Source organism: Trachypithecus francoisi, unplaced genomic scaffold (genome assembly GCF_009764315.1).
Source record: "Trachypithecus francoisi isolate TF-2019V2 unplaced genomic scaffold, Tfra_2.0 Lachesis_group8, whole genome shotgun sequence".
Taxonomy (NCBI): domain Eukaryota; kingdom Metazoa; phylum Chordata; class Mammalia; order Primates; family Cercopithecidae; genus Trachypithecus; species Trachypithecus francoisi.
In genome coordinates, this window is record NW_022681473.1 from 16,680,270 (window position 1) to 16,699,681 (window position 19,412).

The 19,412-nt window shown below is 45.4% G+C and overlaps 2 protein-coding genes across 2 annotated transcripts in view; both read right to left on the reverse strand.

Annotated features, from left to right (window-relative positions):
* Positions 1 to 14,877: 14,877 nt before the first annotated feature.
* On the reverse strand, positions 14,878 to 16,086 carry LOC117080759. The gene is made up of 2 exons (XM_033206007.1): positions 15,825 to 16,086; positions 14,878 to 15,736 (listed from the first exon to the last, which is right to left on the reverse strand). Exons 1-2 carry the CDS (start codon positions 16,046 to 16,048, stop codon positions 15,640 to 15,642), a joined length of 321 nt encoding a protein of 106 aa, XP_033061898.1. The 5' UTR covers positions 16,049 to 16,086; the 3' UTR covers positions 14,878 to 15,639.
* A 748-nt stretch (positions 16,087 to 16,834) lies between these two features.
* Positions 16,835 to 19,412, reverse strand: part of PTPRJ (protein tyrosine phosphatase receptor type J) — a 188,446-nt gene continuing 185,868 nt past the window's right edge. Inside the window, 1 exon segment of the mRNA XM_033206006.1 lies at positions 16,835 to 18,586. Coding sequence (XP_033061897.1) covers positions 18,428 to 18,586 — 159 coding nt within the window. The 3' untranslated portion in view covers positions 16,835 to 18,427.

Here is a 19,412-nt window from a genome sequence, read left to right on the forward strand (position 1 = left end):
GATCACTTGCACCTAGGAGGTAGAGGTTGCAGTGAGCCGAGATTGTGCCACTGCACTCCAGCCTGGGCAACAGAGTGAGACTCCATCTCAAAAAAAAAAAGAAAAAAAAAGAATAAAGACAAAATAAATAAATAAATGAGACTGTACATGGATCAGTGATGAAACAAAGAGTATAATTAGCTCAATCTTGAGATTGATACATACACACACACATTTTGGTGCATGTGTAAAATAAAATACTATGAAAAAGTTAAAAGAATGGATACATCTACATATACTGACATTGAAAAACCTCCAAAATATATTGTTAGCTAACCAAAAAAGCAAGTTGAAAAACATAATACTGTAAGTGAAAAAAAAAGAAAAACTTGTAGATTGAATCCACGTATTCAGGTGTTTCCACCAACCCTCCATAACTCAGACATTGACCTCTTTGAATTTAGTGGAAAATGTTCTCTGCTGCTACAGGGATCATCAAGGGGAGAAAAGGGGCCAATTAGTTCTTCTTTCTGTAAGTTTTGATGATCATTCAGCCCTCTGCCCTCTGGGCCCACACCCAGGTTTTATGGCACGGTGACAGCCTTTAGCAACTAATTACACCCTAAGGAGTTGAGGCAGAGAGTTAGGAAAAGTTTTCAAAGAAGCAAATTCATGTCATCCCCTGAGGGTTCTTCAGAGCTACCTGAGAACTTCTTTTATGTCCCTGAGATTCTCAGCAGCTCCAGCTACATAATTAAAGACATGATTGGAGGTTGGGAGAAAACATCCTCACTAAATGTTCAGGTCACTGATAAGCCAGGACTTAGGGTTCCAGATTCCTCCTGTAACCATACTGTGGGCCAAAATTAAGACATAATCTTTAACTAGCACCCCTTTAAGGTCCATAACAACACATTTGGAAGCAGCTGGGCCACTGTGCCAATGCAGAAAAACAGAGGCCATTCATTTCTCCTCTACTCCTTCCCCACACAGGTTGCTCTGGAAGCGGAGAGGACGCTGCCATTTATGGAATCCCTGCTGTGCACTGGACCCTGGGCTGAGCACTTTATTCAACCTCCTGACACACGTGGCAGAGAATGCCAATACCCACCAACATCCAGTTATCTTCTTCCTGGGCATGCAGCTAAATGCCATTTCCCTATCAATGGAATGTGGATGAGAGTCATACACAGATGTCCCTTGGTATCCACAGGGGATTGGTTCCAGGACGCTGGTGGACACCAAAATGTATGGATGATCAAGTTCTTTATATAAAGTGGTGTCGCATTGTCATATAAACTATGCACATCCTCCTGTGACCTTAAATCATCTAGATTACTTATAATACCTAATCCAGTGCAAATGCTATCTAAATGGTTGTTATATTGTATCTTTTATTTTATGTTTCATTATTATATTGCTATTGTTTTTATTTTTTATTTTAAATGTTTGTGGGTTTTATTGATGGATATTTTTCTCTAAATATTTTCAATCTGCAACTGGTTGAATCTGCGAATGCAGAACTAATGAATACAGAAAATCGACTGTATGTCACTTCCCAACTTGTCCATAAAAAACGCCCAAACATTGTCTTTGGCCTTCTCTTCTTTGTCTACCAGCTGAGTGGTGACACTTTGGGTGACCTTGAGTATTGAGGAAACCTGCCCCCAATATTTCAACGTAGGTTCTTTCTATTTTCCATAAGTGTCGGCCAGCTGAGAAATAAAGAGAAAGAGCACAAAGAGAGGAATTTTACAGCTGGGCCGCCAGGGGTGACATCATACACTGGGAAGACCGTGAGGCCCACCCAAGCCTCAAAACCAGCAGGTTTTTATTAAGGATTTCAAAAGTGGAGGGGTGTACGAACAGGAAGTAGGTACAAAGATCACATGCTTCAAAGGGCAAAAGGCAGAACAAAGATCACATGCTGCTGAGGAAACACGACAAAGAGCAAAAGGCAGAACTCCTGATAAGGGTCTATGTTCAGCAGTGCACGTATTATCTTGATAAATATCTTAACAGAAAACAGGATTTGAGAGCAGAGAACCAGTCTGACCAAGTATTTACCAGGATGGAGTTTCCCAATCCTAATAAGCCTGAGGGTACTGCAGGAGACCAGGGCATATCTCGGTCCTTATCTCAACCGCATAGGACAGACATTCCCAGAGCAGCCATTTATAGACCTCCCCCCAGGGAATGAATTCCTTTCCCAGAGTATTAATATCAATATTCCTTGCTAGGAAAATAATTTAGTGATATCTTCCCTACTTGCACGTCTGTTTATAGGCTCTCTGCAAGAAGAAAAATATGGCTCTTTTTGCCCGACCCTGCAGGCAGTCAGACCTTATGGTTGTCTTCCCTTGTTCCCTAAAAATCGCTGTTATTCTGTTCTTTTTCAAGGTGCACTGATTTCATATTGTTCAAACACACGTTTTACAATCAATTTGTACAGTTAACATAATTATCATAGTGGTCCTGAGGTGACCTACATCCTCAGCTTATGAAGATAACAGGATTAAGAGAATAAAGTAAAACAGGCGTAAGAAATTATAAAAGTATTATTTGGGAACTGACAAATGTCCATGAAATCATCACAATTTATGTTCCTCTGCTGCGGCTCCAGCTGGTCCCTCCATTTGGGGTCCCTGACTTCCCGCAACACTTGAGAGGTTTAGGTTAAAGGTTGTACAACCCCTACCAGTCTAGGTTCTTGAGTGGCTGCCAACCACATGAAACTGGGGTATGAGAATAGGCCACTGAGATCAAGGGATTGTTTATTATGCAGCCATTAATTTATTCCAATTCCTACAATCTATCTCACCACCTGGAAAATAAAAATTAAATCACATCTTTTTTTAAATCCAACTAATGGCTCAAGGCCTCACCTGTCTTATTATCAGGAAGTCCATTCTCTCTCACACAATGCCAGACGACCCCATCTACATCCCAAATTGTCCAAGAGCTTCCCAGGAACACTCAGTCAAAAGGACTACTGCTTCCAAAAAGTCATGTGGAAAGAGAGGACATTAAAAATCTGACCAATCCTTGTTTTCAGTCATTACCATGCAGTTGGTCCCATATAATCTGGTGGGCATATGTCTTCTGCAGCGATGCTGCTGCAGGTCTGACTTCCGCCATGCCATGGTTAGCTTCCATACTTGTGCTCCAAGGTCATTGTTCTCTTTGTTCATTCTCACATGCTCAGCTATTGATCCCCAAACACAGTGGTCTAGGATGGTTCCAGCTCCAGCACATGCTGCACCAAATCAAGCCTCCTACGCAAACCTCAGTCCTGAGCCTACAGCATCAACACAGGTACCCCTTTCCCTCATGGTAGGATCCCCTTGGGGCTTTTAATATTCTTCTAGACAGATGGATCATAGTCAACATCTCCCTGAACCACCGAAATAGGTTTTCTTAATTGCAAATCTCAGAGAGCAAAAGACAGGGTCTCACTGGGCACGGTGGCTCACACCTGTAATCCCAGCACTTTGGGAGGCCGAGGTGGGCAGATCACCCAAGGTCAGGAGTTCGAGACCAGCCTGGCCAACATGGTGAAACCCTGTCTCTACTAAAAATACAAAAATTAGCCAGGCATGGTGGTGGGCACCTGTAATCCCAGCTACTCGGAAGGCTGAGGCAGGAGAATTGCTGGAACCTAGGAGGCAGAGGTTGCAGTGAGCTAAGATTGCACCACTGCACTCCAGCCTGAGTGACAGAGTGAGACTCCATCTCAAAAACAAAACAAAAGACAGGGTCTCATCCCTTCCTTTCCTGAGAGCCCCTTGCTCTGGGGGAAAATCCATCTCTACCCAGGGGAGAGTAGTCTGCCTCAGGAAACACATAATAGGGTGCTACATCACAATCTCTGGACTGTTAAACAGAGCATTCAGTTAACTTCTTAGAACCGAGACACTACTCCAAGGAAACTTTCTGCCTCCGTCTATATAAAGGCTAGCAGTTCATCTTGAAAATGCACACACTTTCTCATTTAAAACCATAAGTAAATGCTATCATGGTTCTCAGTTTGCAGATGAAGAACCAGAGATTCAAAAAGGCAGGGTGGCTTGCCTGCAGCATCACACCTAGCAGATGGTCAGCCAGGACCATCTAATGCCAAAGCCTAAAGCTTGTACCTAAACCCACCTCCCTGCCAGTCCCGCTAGTCTGCCAGGTACCTTTCATATTTCTCTTTCCTGCCCAACCCCTCTCCTAGGTTTTCGTTTTCCCCTTCCCAGCTTCTCTGCTCCCAAGTGATCCTGTGTCTCCTGACCCTGCTACTTGTGCTAAGTCAGCAGGAATGTCAGCATCTGAAAGCTGCATCTTAGGAGTAACTCCCTCTTGCAAAGCTGGGGTGGAGTCATGGAGAGAGCCCAGATTTTTAAGCCAAATAGATGGGAGCTCAGTTCCCAGGCTTGCCATTTACTAGCTGTGTGGCTTTGGCAAGATACTAATTATTTCCACTTTTTTAATAAGGACTTCACAGGGGCTGACAGAAATTGATGACTGTTGCATTTTCCTGCTAAACCAGTCTATGTTTTGTTCCTTCTGCTTCCCTCCCATCAAACCAACAGATATGGCCGGGTGCAATGACTCACGCCTGTGATCCCGACACTTTGGGAGGCCAAGGTGGGAGGATCCCTTGAGGTCAGGAGTTCAAGACCAGCCTGGCCAACATGGTGAAACTCCATCTCTACTGAAAATACAAAAACTTAGCCAGGCATAGTGGTGTGCATCTGTAATCCCAGCTACTTGGGAGGCTGAGACATGAGAATCATTTGAACTTGAGAGGTGGAGGCTGCAGTGAGCCGAGATCGTGCCACTGCACTCCAGCCTGGGCAACAGAGTGAGACCCTGTCTCGAAATGTGTATATGTATGTGTGTGTGTGTGTGTGTGTGTGTGTGGGTGTCAAACTCAGAGGTCTATAATAATTTTAATATTTTATGTGGAGGGCAGGCCCTGGCTATAAAAACTTCTGGTTTGGTTATAACTGTTAAAATAGACTTTTTTGAACCTCTCATGTGAAAATAATCTGGAAAGCCAAGTTTAGTGGAAAGAGAAAGGGATTTCAAAATTTCAAAAACTGTCTTTACTTATCCAGAGAATGTCCAGGTGCAGTGGCTCAAAGTATAGTCCCAGCACTTTGGGAGGCCAAGGCAGGAGGATCGTTGGAGCCTAGGAATTTGAGACCAGCATAGGCAACATGGCAAGAACCTGTCTCTACAAAAAAAAAAAAAAAAAATTGCCAGACATGGTGATGTGCACCTGTGGTCCCAGGTACTCGAGAGACTGAGGTGGGAGGATTGCTTGGGCCTTGAGCCCAGGAGGTCAAGGCTGCAGTGAGACTGAGCCAGGTTTGCACCACTGCATTCTAGCCTGGGAACACAGTGAGACCCTGTCTTTAAAAAAAAAATTTTTTTAAGAGGAAAGCTCAGAATCTGAGCACACAATTTTATTGTAACCATAGGGAGAGAAAACTGAGGATAAAACGAGGGCATGAAGAGGCTCTGGCTGAATATGCAGTGGAAAGAGACATTCAGAGAGGATGAGACTGGAGTCCCTGAGGACACCACCTGGGCCCCTGACAAAGATCCATCCCAGCATCCCACCCTCTTGCAGGGAAATTGGGACTCAAGGCAACAAAAAGTCAGGAAGAAATTCCAGATAAGGCTGAAAAAGATTTTGAGAACATCCACATAGGAGCTTTGCCCCACTTCCAGCACAGCACAGGAGAGCTGCAGCACGGCAGAGCTGCATCAGTGAAAGCAGAGCTGCAGTGTGCATGTGCGAGAGACCGGGAACTTCCCACGTACCCTATCCCAGGGATGCTGAGAAGCCACACAGACCATGAAACTTGAGGTCCAGACAAGGAGGCAGCCTACAGCAGAGTCCTCAATCATGGATTGAGTACAGTCATCAATTAATGATTAATTAATCCTCTGTAACGACAGAGTCCATGGCCAGGAGCAACAAACATGGCCAAGGGGAGAGGGAGACTCATTTCGTCTCCATCAGATTCAGCAATAACAGGCAACACCTGGAGATACGCAGGGTAGGATATATCAGCAAGAACCAGTGAAAGCCACAGAATGGCCTGAAGACCAGAAGGGTTTCCACCCCACCGCCATGAGAAGACACAGGCTTCCCCCATCTTAAAAAAAAACAAAGGAAGCCGGGCACGATGGCCAATGCTTGTCATCCCAGCTATTCAGGAGGCTGAGGTGGGAGGATCACTTGAGCCCAGGAGTTCAAGACCAGCGTGGGCAACATTGCAAGACCCCATCTCAAAAAAATTTAAAAATTTGAAAAAAATCAGAGGAGGAGAGTGAATGGAGAAAACTTTCTTTTTTTTTTTTTTGAGGCGGAGTCTTGCTCTGTCACCCAGGCTGAAGTGCAGTGGCCGGATCTCAGCTCACTGCAAGCTCCGCCTCCCGGGTTTACGCCATTCTCCTACCTCAGCCTCCCGAGTAGCTGGGACTACAGGCGCCCGCCAACTTGCCCAGCTAGTTTTTTTGCATTTTTCAGTAGAGACGGGGTTTCACTGTGTTAGCCAGGATGGTCTTGATCTCCTGACCTTGTGATCCACCCGTCTCAGCCTCCCAAAGTGCTGGGATTACAGGCTTGAGCCACCGCGCCCGGCGAGAAAACTTTCAAGACTGAGCATTTACCAAAGAGAACCTGAGTTAGCCTAAAAAACAATTGGTGTTTTTTTTTTTTTTAACTTTTAAGTTCAGAGATCCACGTGCAATTTTGTTGTACAGGAAAACATGTCATGGGGGTTTGTTGTACAGATTATTTCATTACCCAGGTGGGTATTAAGTCTGGTATCCACTAGTTATTTTTCCTGATCCTCTCCCTCCTCCCAGCCTCCACCCTCAAGCAGGCCCCAGCATGTGTTGTTACCCTGTATGGGTCCATGTGTTCTCATCATTTAGCTCCCACTTACAAGTGAGAACGTGTGTTATTTGGTTTCCTGTTCCTGTGTAAAAAACAGTTTTTAACCAGAAGACACTGAATCGCCTTTAACAGACAAGTCCATGCTTTCCACAGCCCTTCGCCATCAGCAGGACGGGGCATGAAAGCAAGATGAGATCGGCCCCAAACGATCCAGGGTGCTGTTCTGCGGGTACTCACCTGAGCTGCAGGGCACATTTTGGAACCCGCAGCAAACTCATCTCCTAGGATTAATAGAACATCTGTCAATGCTCGGCAGTGTCAAGCCCTACCCAGAGCAGGCACTCCGTGAATATCAGCTTGTTCTCCTCTTCCAAGGTTGGGATTTTATGCAATACAAGTGTTTGGCTGGAAGGCTCTTCCTGACACCCAGTAACTGTACTATGGTGGAGAAGGCCTGCTCCATCCATGTATTCTTGTACTCAGGTGTGCATGCATTCAGCAAACACACTGTGTATCCAGATGCCAGGCCATGTGCTGGCCTCCAGATATCCAGGGATAAATGATAAATAGCTCCTGCCCCACAGAACTGTAAAGCCACAATTACAATCCTGTGTTCCAAATGCTATGATAAAAATAGTAGCCAACATTTACTTATTACTTACTGTGTTCCAGACATTACCTTTTCTCTTAACGTTGACAACAGCTCTATGCGGGAGAGCCAGCTGGGCCCCAAGGGCATGTGTGAGATTCTATGGTAGCACAATCTAAATAGAAAAGAGTAAGAGAAGGCTTTCTAGAGTGAGGAATGCCTAAAGCTGAGTTTGGCCAAGGAAAGGGGGAAGGATACAAGAATTTGAGCAAAAGGAAGATAATCTTGTAAGATACAATAAATCTTTCTGAGTTTCTCTTCAAAGGATTTAGCCTGTTAATTTCCTTATCCTTTGTTCTCAAACTCAACTTTCTTGTTCTTCCTTGCCCCTAGTTACTGTAAACAGCCTACCCCATTCCCATTAGCGCTAATCAATAACTCATATCTGTTCCCTTGGTGACCTCTACACATTGTTCCCCCAAAACTGCACATCTCATACACTGCACCTCTGTACCTCACATCCCTCTCCCCTTCTATATTTAGGAAAATATATACAAGTAGCCAATTGGGTCAGCTCAGATTTTGCAGTCTGACCCCAGCCCATGAGGGAGTGACACTGCGTTAAGGATAAAAACTCCCTGGTCTCCTTTGTTCTCTGTGCTCTTGTGATTTTGATTGACTGTGACACCCTTCTGCAGAAGTAAATTGCCTTGCTGAGAAAATTAAACTTTTGCCTGAGTGCTGGTTTTACTTCACAGCACTGAGCATTTATTCCTGCAGCATTTTATATCCAACAATCTCTTGTGTAGAAAATCAAGTGTAAGTGGTTTATTATGGTTGAGGGTGGATTCTGAGCAGAACGTAGTGGAGGCAGGCTGGTGGTTGGGACACAGCCATGTCCCATCCACCACCCCAGGTGCCCTCCTGCCTCAGCTGGTTACTATGAAGTGACAGAGAAGACCCCCTCCCCATCAGAAGCAAATTCAAAGGACAGATCCATCTTGTTCTCTGATGCCTTCTTTCCATCTCACTGCCACCAGGACCAACAACATCACACCAGGAGGCAGAGCAGATGGAGGCACAAACTCACCAGTCACAGTCCAGGAAAGAGGCCTTCCCAGTGGCCAAGGCCAAGCCTTCTCCCCTGAGCTACTCCCATGAGAGGGCTGACCCCTCAGGGGAGTTTGCACCTCAAAAGGCCCTTCCTTGTGTTGAGCCAAACCTGTCTCTCTGTCACTGTCACAGGCCCTAGGCTGACCTGTGAGGTCACATGAGGCATGTGTCTGTCCTCTCTTGCCCGTGGCCTTCCAAACTTTCCAAGAAAGAGCCATGCCACCTCCCTCCCTCCAAAGGCTCTGGAAGTAAGCAAGCACCCACGCCAGGTGGAGTGGATGCGATCAGTGGATTTGTTGAAAGGGCCTTCATAGATTCTTCCCATGGAGTCTATGGCCCATGTCAGAGAACATGAAATGCCTCAGAAGGACCCTCACACTGCCAAGGCTGCAGGATCAGGGCCTACAGGTCCGGATCAGGTTATTGAAGACAGCCATGACACCTGAGCATGCCATTTTGACATGACAAAATTGGTCTCATGACATGACACCTGGTCTCACACCCAAGGCTGCAGCTGTGGAAACACAGAATTCCTTAGATCCTGGATGTGTGGCCCTCACTAAGTGGGAGACTCGAACAGGTGATCCCAACTCGGGAGGTTGAGGCAGAAGAATTGCTTGAACCCCGGAGGCAGAGGTTGCCGTGAGCCGAGATCATCACACTACAGCCTGGGTGACAAGAGTGAAACTGTCTCAATAAAAAAAAGAAAAAAAAAAAAAAAAAGAAAAAAAAAGCTCGCCAGGTTTCACAGGTTTCACTAGCCAGGTGTGGTGGCACACACCTGTAGTCCCAGCTACTCAGGAGGCTGAGGTGAGATGATCACTTGAACCCAGGAGTCTGAGGCTAGCGAGCCATGACGGTGCCACTGCACTGCAGCCTGCATGACAGAGTGAGACCTCATCTCTAAAAATAAGATTTTTTAATTTTAAAAAAGAAGTACATTTAAAAAAATTGAGCACAGAACCAACTTAAGAGGTTAGCAGCCAGGATAGTGGTTAGTTTTGCCAGGGGGTGGCTGAAAGGGGGCACCAAGGTGGCTTATGGCATGCCGGTCATATATACTTTTTTTATTTGGGTGCTGGTTATACAGGTGTGTTCATTTTTGGAAAATTCCTCACACTGCCAACCTAGGCTTAGTGCATTTTTCTGTCTGTATCACGCTTCAATAGAAATATTACTCAAAGAAGTATGTTAATCTTAAAAAGAAATATGAACATGTTTGGTTCCAGTTTTGCAAAAAGATGAAAGCAAATACATGAAGATGTATGCATGTATGCATATATGGGGTGTGTGTGTGTGTGTGTGGGTGGGTGTGGTGTGTTTGCGAGAATTCTAAAGGTTACAGAATTATTTATAGTAAAATGTTAAGAGTGGTATTACCTACGTGGTGGGATGTATTAGCCTATATTAGTTATCTCTTTCTGTGTAACAAATTATCCCAAAACAGAGCAGTTTGAAACAGTAAACATTTATCATCTCAGATGCTTTCTGCAAGTCAGGGAGTCTGGGTAGGTTCTGGCTCAGGGTCTCCCAAGAGCTGCAGTCAAGCTGTCGGCCAGGGCTGCTGTCATCCAAAGGCTGACCTGCTTCCAGGCCCACTCACGTAGCACTCAGCAGAAGGTTCAGAAGAAGCTCACCACGTGGGCCTCTCACAAGGCTGTTCAGAACATGCCAGCTGCTTTTGGAGAGAGAGGCGGGGAGGGGTCTGGAGGGAGAGAGAGAGAAAGAGCAAGAGAGAGAGAAAGAGAAACTGCACAGTTTTATCTCAGAAATGCGATGCCATCACCTCTCTGCAATCTACCAGTCACACAGACCAACCCCTGCTACAGTGGAGGAGGTGCTACACAAAAGTGTGAATACCAGGCAGGAGGATTATTGGGGACCATCTCATTGAATGGTGACAACATAGGATTTTTTTATTTTCCTTCTTTTCCTAAATTTTTATACCATGAACATATTATGTAACAAATTATATGGAAAGCTGCCAGCTGCTGGCAAGGACGCTTCCTTCGCCCTGTTGTTGGTTTCTAGCCTTCCCTTATGGGCCTCCTGGTTCCTTTTCCAATCCTATGTGCTCCACTGCCCTGCCACAGCCCAGCCAAGGATTGCTTCCACAGCCCAGTTCTCTGCCGCCATCTCGTGGCATCATCCAAAACTGCTGGCCCCGACAGCGGCCCACGATTCATGAACCTTTTGGGTCAGGAGGCTTCATCTGCCTGCAGGAAGGTAAAGCCCAGGCTCTCATGTTGGAGGCCCCAGAGATCTGCCACATTCAGCCCCAAATAGAGCTGTGAAATCCCAGAAGGGATGGGATGGCTATCAGAACTTGGAAGCTTGGCCAGGCGCCGTGGCTCACGCCTGTAATCCCAGCACTTTGGGAGGCCAAGGTGGGTGGATCTCCTGAGGTCAGGAGTTTGAGACCAGACTGGCCAACATGGTGAAACCCCATCTCTACTTAAAAAAAAAAAAAAAAAAAATTAGCCGGGAGTGGTAGCAGGCACCTGTAATCCCAGCTACTCGGGAGGCTGAGGTAGGAGGATCACTTGAACCCAGGAGGCAGAGGTTGCAGTAAGCCGAGATCACACCAGCCTGGGCAACAAGAGCAAAACTCTGGCTCTAAATAAATAAATAAATAAATAAAATAAAATAAATAAAAATTTAAAATGAACTCTTGGGAGCCTAAATCGTCTCTATTCTTTCTGCCTATTCCCTCTGCTCTCCAGATACCAAAGAGGCCCTTGACTCTTGCAGACCACACTCAGCCAGGAACAAAGAGGTTGCCCCTTTTTCTCTATAGCTTTACAGCTCAGAATCTAACGTCCAAAACCTTAGCTTTCATTTTTAACAAAGTCCTAGCAACAGGGGGTGCTCCAAAAACAGCCTGGGGTTCACACTCAGCTTAAAGAATTTTGTAACTTGACTAGTAAATTTTAAAATATACTGTAGCTTCATTTTTTTTTTTTTTTTTGAGGCAAGGAGGGATAAGTGCTAAGTTTTAAACTAGTTACTCTTAAATAAGTACTCCATATTCATTGGGAGAAATTAGAAACTATAAACAGGTGAAAATAAAAAAAATCCACTCCTAATCCCACTATTGTATTATTCTAGAGTTGTGTTTCTTTTCTTCTATATACTTATTTCTTAATGGGATTGTTCTCTGCTTATAGTTCTATTAACTGTTTTTCTCACTTAAGCTTTACACTTTATAAGACCACAGGTGATCATCTGGTTTTTCTTTACCATGATATCTCAGTTCCTAGGCTATACCTGGGTAAGGCAGTTTTTATCCAACTAAGTGCAAGGGGCAGAGAATGTTGTGCTATTTTGCAGGGTAGCCTAGTTTGGTTATTTTTTTTTAAGTATGTGGATAACGGGTCAACCATACAGTGTCTGCCTGTCTCCTCTAAACCAACAGTGTGGGTAGAGAAGTTCTGGGACAACTTTGGTCTCAATCAAAACAGGAAGATGATGGATACTTTATCCCCAGCCCAAGCACTGTCCCTAAGCAGAAAGCCCAGGAGAGCTAACTATACCATACTCTTTAGTGAAGGCCTCTAGAACACAGATATAGGTAAAATTTGTTGTTTTATTTCACATGATAGATACCTCCAGGTTATGTTTATAATTGCTTGTGTTAAGAAATAGACTTTTTTTATTATTACTTTTTTCCCTCTGTCATCCAGGCTGGAGTGTAGTGGCATGATCTCGGCTCACTGCAACCTCTACCTCCCGGGTTCAAGCAATTCTCCTGCCTCAGCCTGCTGAGTAGCTGGGATTACAGGCGGCCCCCACCATGCCTGGCTAATTTTTGTATTTTTAGTAGAGACAGGGTTTCGCCATGTCAGCCAGGCTGGTCTGGAACTCCTGACCTTAGGTGATCTGCCTGCCTCAGCCTCCAAAGTACTGAGATGACAGGTGTGAGCCACTACAGCCAGTCTGTTATTTAATGCTGACAATATGTACACCTGTGTGTGTGCACACATACACACACAGTGTTTAAAAGGTGAGACAGTTTCAGCCAACCACACAGACAGTCCTAGAGCACATTCACCTTCCACAGTTACCAGCCTCAACTCACCTCACTCACCCCCACCCACATCCTCCTCAGATTCCAAGCACCTGAAGCCTGGCCATTCTCCAAGCAAAGCCTGTAGTCTCCTGCCCTGGACCTGCCCCGCTTTATCTCAACACTAAAAGTCACCCACTCATAATTCTCCGGGCCCCTGTTACCTCTTCCTTTCAACCTCCTCTAGTAGTTCCTGGCATTCATTTGGCATCTGCATCTCCCAGGCCCCAGCCACTCCCTCAAGGTTCTCCTCAAGGGCGGGACTTCAGCTCCATTCCACTCTGTCTCTGGCAGGCCTATGAGGTGTGCATTGCTGCTGTCCAAACTGTCTCGCTCTCATCTTGCCCCAAAGTAGGGGTTGTATGGAGGGCATGTTGCAGAAGATCCTTCATCTTGACAGGGTATAACTGCACTGCCTACGTGAGACTGAAGAGTTGGTGCATCAGGACCGGAAATGCCATTTTTCTTCATGTTTTCATCCTCTAACATGCTCAAGATTTGACTTACATGTACTGCTTGTCTGTCTCCCTTTATCAGCATGTAAACTCCATGAAGGCAGAGATTTTTGTCTGTCTTGTTCACCAGTGAACCCTCAGCCACTGAGGTACAGTGCCTGGTAAAGGATAGGAATTCAGTATATCACAACTGAATGAATGCATGAATTTGTCTCACAAAAGAGACCTCACACAACAAAATCATCTTAGTCTGTTTTTGTTTTGTTTTTTTCAAGACAGAGTCTCACTCTGCTGCCCAGGCTGCAGTGGTGCGATCTCAGTTCACTGCAACCTCCACCTCCCGGGTCCAAGCAATTCTCCTGCCTCAGCCTGCCAAGTAGCTGGGATTATAGGCGCCCGCCACCACGCCCGGCTAATTTTTGTATTTTTAGTAGAAACAGGGCTTCACCATGTTGGCCAGGCTGGTCTCAAACTCCTGACCTCAAGTGATCCACCCAGCTCCGCCTCCCGAAGTCCTGGGATCACAGGCATGAGCCACCGCATCTGGCACTCTTAGTCTGTTTTAGAGTTTGCATCCGCATATGAGAGGGACAGGGATGAAATTAGAACTACCCAAATTGCCACAGTATCCCAGCAATTCCAGGATTCCTTGCATCCACCAATGAAAGCCCTCTAAAAATCCCAGGGGACCTGCGTATCCCCCCCCCACCAACTGGGTATCCATCCACCTGCAGACTCATACCTCCAACCTTCTGGGAACACACATAATCTTAAGATGCACAACCACTTTTTCCAAGCCTCCTCTTCACTAAATTGCCCTGAATATGTGCTACAGGCTGAACTAGTTCCCCTCCAAAACTCATATGGTCAAGTCCCAACCCCCAGTACAACAGAATTTGACTACATTTGAAGAGAGTGTCTTTGAAGAGGTAATTAAGGTAAAATGAGGTAAATAGGGTGGGCCCTGACCCAGTATGATTCGTGTCCTTATAAGGAGATTGGCGGGGAGCGGTGGCTAACGCCTGTAATCCCAACACTTTGGGAGGACAAGGCAGGCGGATCACGAGGTCAGGAGTTTGACACCAGCCTGACCAACATGGTGAAACCCCATCTCTATTAAAAATACAAAAAAATTAGCTGGGCATGGTGATGGGCGCCTGTAGTCCCAGCTACTCGGGAGGCTGAGGCAGGAGAATCGCTTGAGCCCAGGAGGCAGAGGTTGCAGTGAGCTGAGATTGTGCCACTGCACTCCAGCCTGGCCAACAGAACAAGACTCCGTCTCAAAAAAAAATAAATAAAAAGGGAGGAGATTAGGACACAGACACGCAGCGGGAAGACCATGTGAAGGTGCAGGGAGAAGACAGCCATCTGCAAGCCAAGAAGAGAGGCCCCTGGAGCGTGGGACAGGAGAATCGCTTGAACCTGGGAGGCGGAGGTTGCAGTGAGCCAAGATCATGCCTCTGCACTCACTCTGGACAACAGAGTAAGACTCTGTCTCCAAAAAAAAAAAAAAAACAGGCCTCATAGGAAACCAACCCTACCCACACCTGGATCTCAGCCACCAAAACTGTAGGAAGAAAATCTCTGTTGTTTAAACTACCAGTTGGTGGTACTTGTTACAACAGCCCTAGAAAACTAAAACAATCTGGAAATCCCAAAGAGAAATGTTTTTGTTAAGGATGCCCAAGTAAAATGCAGGCCAGTAAACTGCTTGGTACATTGTAAGAAGGAAAAAAAAAAAAGAAGAAGAAGAAGAAAGAAAGAAGCAAAGGCATAATGCATTGACTTTTTTTATATTTGGTATTTGTAAGTCTTTAAAAAAATGTTTTCAGGCCATTTTTTCCTTAAAAAAAAAAAAAGCAACCAACAGCAATACTCTGTACAAGTATAACAAACATTAGAAATATGCATCATTCCAAAATAGTTACAAGAAAATTACAGTTTAGAGTCCACATCAACACATCCTATTCATATGTGCCCCCAAGGGAGAAAAAGCTACAGTATGTTAAACACACAGCTGCTACACAGTAGTCTGCAAACCCAGAACTTAAGACTTTCGAGGCAAATCAACAACAGTCACCGAGGCTTGTTTAGCTCAGTAAGTACAATCAAGCATTTCAAAAGAGAACCAGGCTTTTTCATCCCAGATGAAAAACAAATGGGATCGGCTGCAAAGCTGACCCCGCCCCTCCATCCCTAACCCCAGGGAGCCTCTGACTCAAGAAAGCACAAATCCAGTGGAGTCAATGAGGCGGAACTCTGGCTGGAGGTCACAGTATGGCTGCGGTGGGCAGACACCAAATGTCATTTCCTGCTGGTGCCGAGATCATCACTAGATTCGACTTCGGAGGCAAAAAGTCGTGGTTCCCGGGAGATGCTATCAATGGCCCGAATCCCCTAAAAGAGCTGGCCACCCATCTTTGGCCATTCCATTGACACCGAAACCCACACCAGCTGCTTTTCTGTATGCAATTGTCAAAGACTGAGCAGGGGCGCTCACACCATCCCCCCGATTCCATTGGACTCTTCCAACTGGAGCTCATTGTTCCTGGGAGGGGTTGAAGCAGTTCAGAGGCACCCTCCTCTTGCCTCTGACCAACCCCCAGCCTGTGTGTCCTTTATATTTACACATTAATCTTCCCTTTTCAAGCAGCAACTCAGAGGCACCCTCCTCTTGCCTCTGACCAACCCCCAGCCTGTGTGTCCTTTTATTTACACATTAATCTTCCCTTTTCAAGCACTGTGCTATAAATACCCTGACCACCCCCACTGGCCCTGTCCCCAGCCCTTTTCAGGATGCAGAGAAGCATCATGACCTTCGTGTGACCTGCCCATTTGGAATCCCAGACCGCTCCGCCGCAAGAGTTCCTCCCGCGATTGCTGGGGCCGCTCGCCCATTTCCCAAGCCCACACCAGGCGGAAGGAAAGAGGGTTACTGTGTTTTGCATTTTTATACAATATGTTTACAATTATGTTGCTTTAATCTTTTAAAGGATTTAATCTTTTAAAGGATTTTTTAGCAACAAGTCCCTTCCTCTGACTTCCCTGTGGCAGTGATGTGGGCAGAGCAGAGCTCAGGAGCTACCTGGGATTTGCCAGCCATCACAATGGTTTCAGACACATTGGAGGGGAGAGGACCACAGCCCACAGAACTGCTGCCTGAACAGGGACCTATGAAGTACCGACTGCTCCGAGATCTGCATGAGTTGGAGGCAGGCCGGTGTGAAGGTATGGGAGGAATCCGCCCACACCCAGCTTCATGCAACACCCCAAGGACAGCATGGCTTCCCTGATTCACACCTACTGAGCCAAGGCCCCCTCTGAAGTTAGGTCAAGAGGGCCCGCCCTAGCCTGGCTAACTCATTCCTTTGAGGACCTGATACTCAATGAACTGCTTACTACCAAACAAATGCAAAGGATTCAACAAAAAGTGCAATTTCCACTTGAGAAGATTCTCCCCAAAACATGACACCACCTTTTCATCCTTTCAGTACCTCAAAGGGAAAGGGAAAGGGAAATAAAAGGCATAGAGCACTAACCCTCTGAACTACAGCCCGGGTGTTAAAAAGTGTGGTTCACCCTTTAGAACCCTAAAAGACCCATTAACACGTCCAGTCAGTTATCAAAGTGCCAGTGAGGTGAGGGGCGTGGCAGAGTCAGAGGGACCAGGAGGCTGGAAGAGCCCGCTCCCATTCTCAACAGGACACACCTGTCCTCTTTACAGCAGGACGCATTACTGTGGAAACAGCCACAGGACTCCAGGGACTTGGTTATTCCTTCATAAAACCTTGTCAACTTCATTGTCTATTGGAGGTTAAACTCAAAACTTCTTCAAAATATAACCTGAGCCACAATATAAAATAAAAAAGAAGAAAAAAATCTTTTCATGTTAATGCCTTAAGAAGTTTACAGATTATGTACCAATAAAATAAATCCACATAAATTCTGAAATTCTTGGTGGACACACACCTGAAGCAAAAAAAAAAAAAAAAAATTAATCTACATTTTAAAAATCAAAGTAATTACAGCAGCAGTATAGTGAAAAGAGGTTTTAAAAATAATAATTACATCTTTGATACAAATCCAAACTTTGTACACCTCAATTCATAGGAATGACTGTTTTTGAGAGCTTAGTATATATATATATATATACAGTAGATTCCGATATGTGTCACGGCAGAGAGAGACGAAAGCCAGTGGACTTTGGGGAGGAGGGATTAATCTGATGCTGAATTCACGCTGAAGTGTTCACTGATTGCCACGCTTCTGAACATACACACACACACACACGGACACAGACACTTAAAATGCCAACCTGAGTAAAACGTTACTAAAAACCTAGAACATCATGAATCACTAAGTCACATATTGCACTTTTAAATAATCCTTCATACCAAATACAGACATGAGAAAAAGGATAATACAGGGACAGGAAAAGGATTTCTGTCACCGTAGGATTCCTCTGCTTCTCCCATTCCCACCCACAGAAATTCTCAAGGTGATATTGGAGTCGCCATTCTCACCCAACCAATGGGCTGAAAATGTTGCCAACAGAAGAGTCTTTGGAGAAAACTGGGAGGGAAAAGGGAAGAAAAAATGGAGCACAAATGTACAGGGGGCAGGGGACGTGGGGTCAGGGCAAAGAGGCCTCCCCTGATCAAATGAGAACAGAAATGTTACGGAGGAGGCAAACCTCTGATGCTAAACTACTGTTTAAATATTCCGTATATTCCAATTATGAGATTCAGTACAAAAATATAGATCTCTACTGAGTTTTGCCTGTGGAAGCATAATTCAGAAAAGGCACATGTTCAAATAGAAAACCCATTCGGAAGAGGCGCCACGTACCCCTCCCTGCGCAACCATCATCCACAATTAGGTATTTTCCATCGGCTAGATTCCAAGATACAGTAGGTAAAAATAGACCTCTGATACTTAAAATATATTCAACCCAACACAATCCTGGCTTTAGCATGTGAACCATATAAAATAGTCTTTTTTAAAAAAGAAATTGTTTTGGAAAAAAAATCATAGCTCCCTTTTCCTGGTTTTCCACAATCCTCAAGGAGGGGGAAAAAAAAAAGAAAAGTGACCTCATCCCATTGGCCATCAGGAATGCAGGTGATTTGCTCCCCACCCATCCACAGCCCCCGACAGCCCCAATTTGTCATCTGCCACGTGCAGCTTCATGCCCTCAAAATTAGTTCTCACAAAACAGAACAAAGAATTAAGATATGAGACATATAAAAACATGTCGACATCGGGGCATGTGCCTTCGCTGTGGGTGCGACGGTCTAGTTCACTCCAGAAAGGTTTTTCCTTTGGAATTAGGCGATGTAACCATTGGTCTTTCCAAACGTGGTCACAGGCGCAAGGTTTTCATAGATTGTCATTGCAGTTGTGTTCTGGTAGATGAGATCTACTTTTGAGTCTTTCTGGGATCTGACAATATCCAAAACACACTGATTGAGGAAAACATACTGGTCCTGATAGAAAAAGGAAAGAGAGAGACAGAAAATGAACACGGGTCCCAGAAATGAGCACCCAAAATTATTTTCAAACAGGTAATTCCCTGGCCCCACTCCCAAACCCCATCCACCCAACAGCAAACAGTTCAGGTGAACGTGTTTCAAGACGTAACAGCACTGCAGTGAAATCTGAAATCACAGAAGCAAGATGTCCTTCGTCAATGATTCTCAACCAGAAGAGCACACTCCACACCTCCCCTCCTCAAGGAGAAATGCCACGGTCTCGGGGAAGGGCAAAGGAAGGAGGAAATGTAGAGGAAAGAAGGCACACACACATTCGAACAATCAAATGTCCAACACGATTGCCTTGGCTAGTGAGGCTGTGCAGGGTAAGAATCAACTGTTATGCCCAACCGAGGAGCGAGGTTAAAAGGAGATGATCAGGTGGAGCTGGACGAGGACTACCCTTCAGGCAAGTATATCAGAATCTGCGGGTAGTGATGAAAAAAAGAGGAAATGGGGGTATAAGCTGACACAGAAAAATATCCATGATACTGTAAGAGGAGGAAAAAAACCACAGAGAAGCAACATATATAAAATAGGATCTGGCCGGGCGTGGTGGCTCATGCCTGTAATCCCAGCACTTTGGGAGGCCGAGGCAGGTAGATTGGCTCAGGTTAGGAGTTCGAGATCAGCCTGGGCAACATGGTGAAATCCCGTCTCTACTAAAAATACAAAAATTTGCTGGGCATGCCTGGGATTACAGGCATGTGGTACATGCTACTCAGGAGGCTGAGGCAGGAGAATCACTGGAACCCAGGAGGTGGAGGTTACAGTGAGCCGA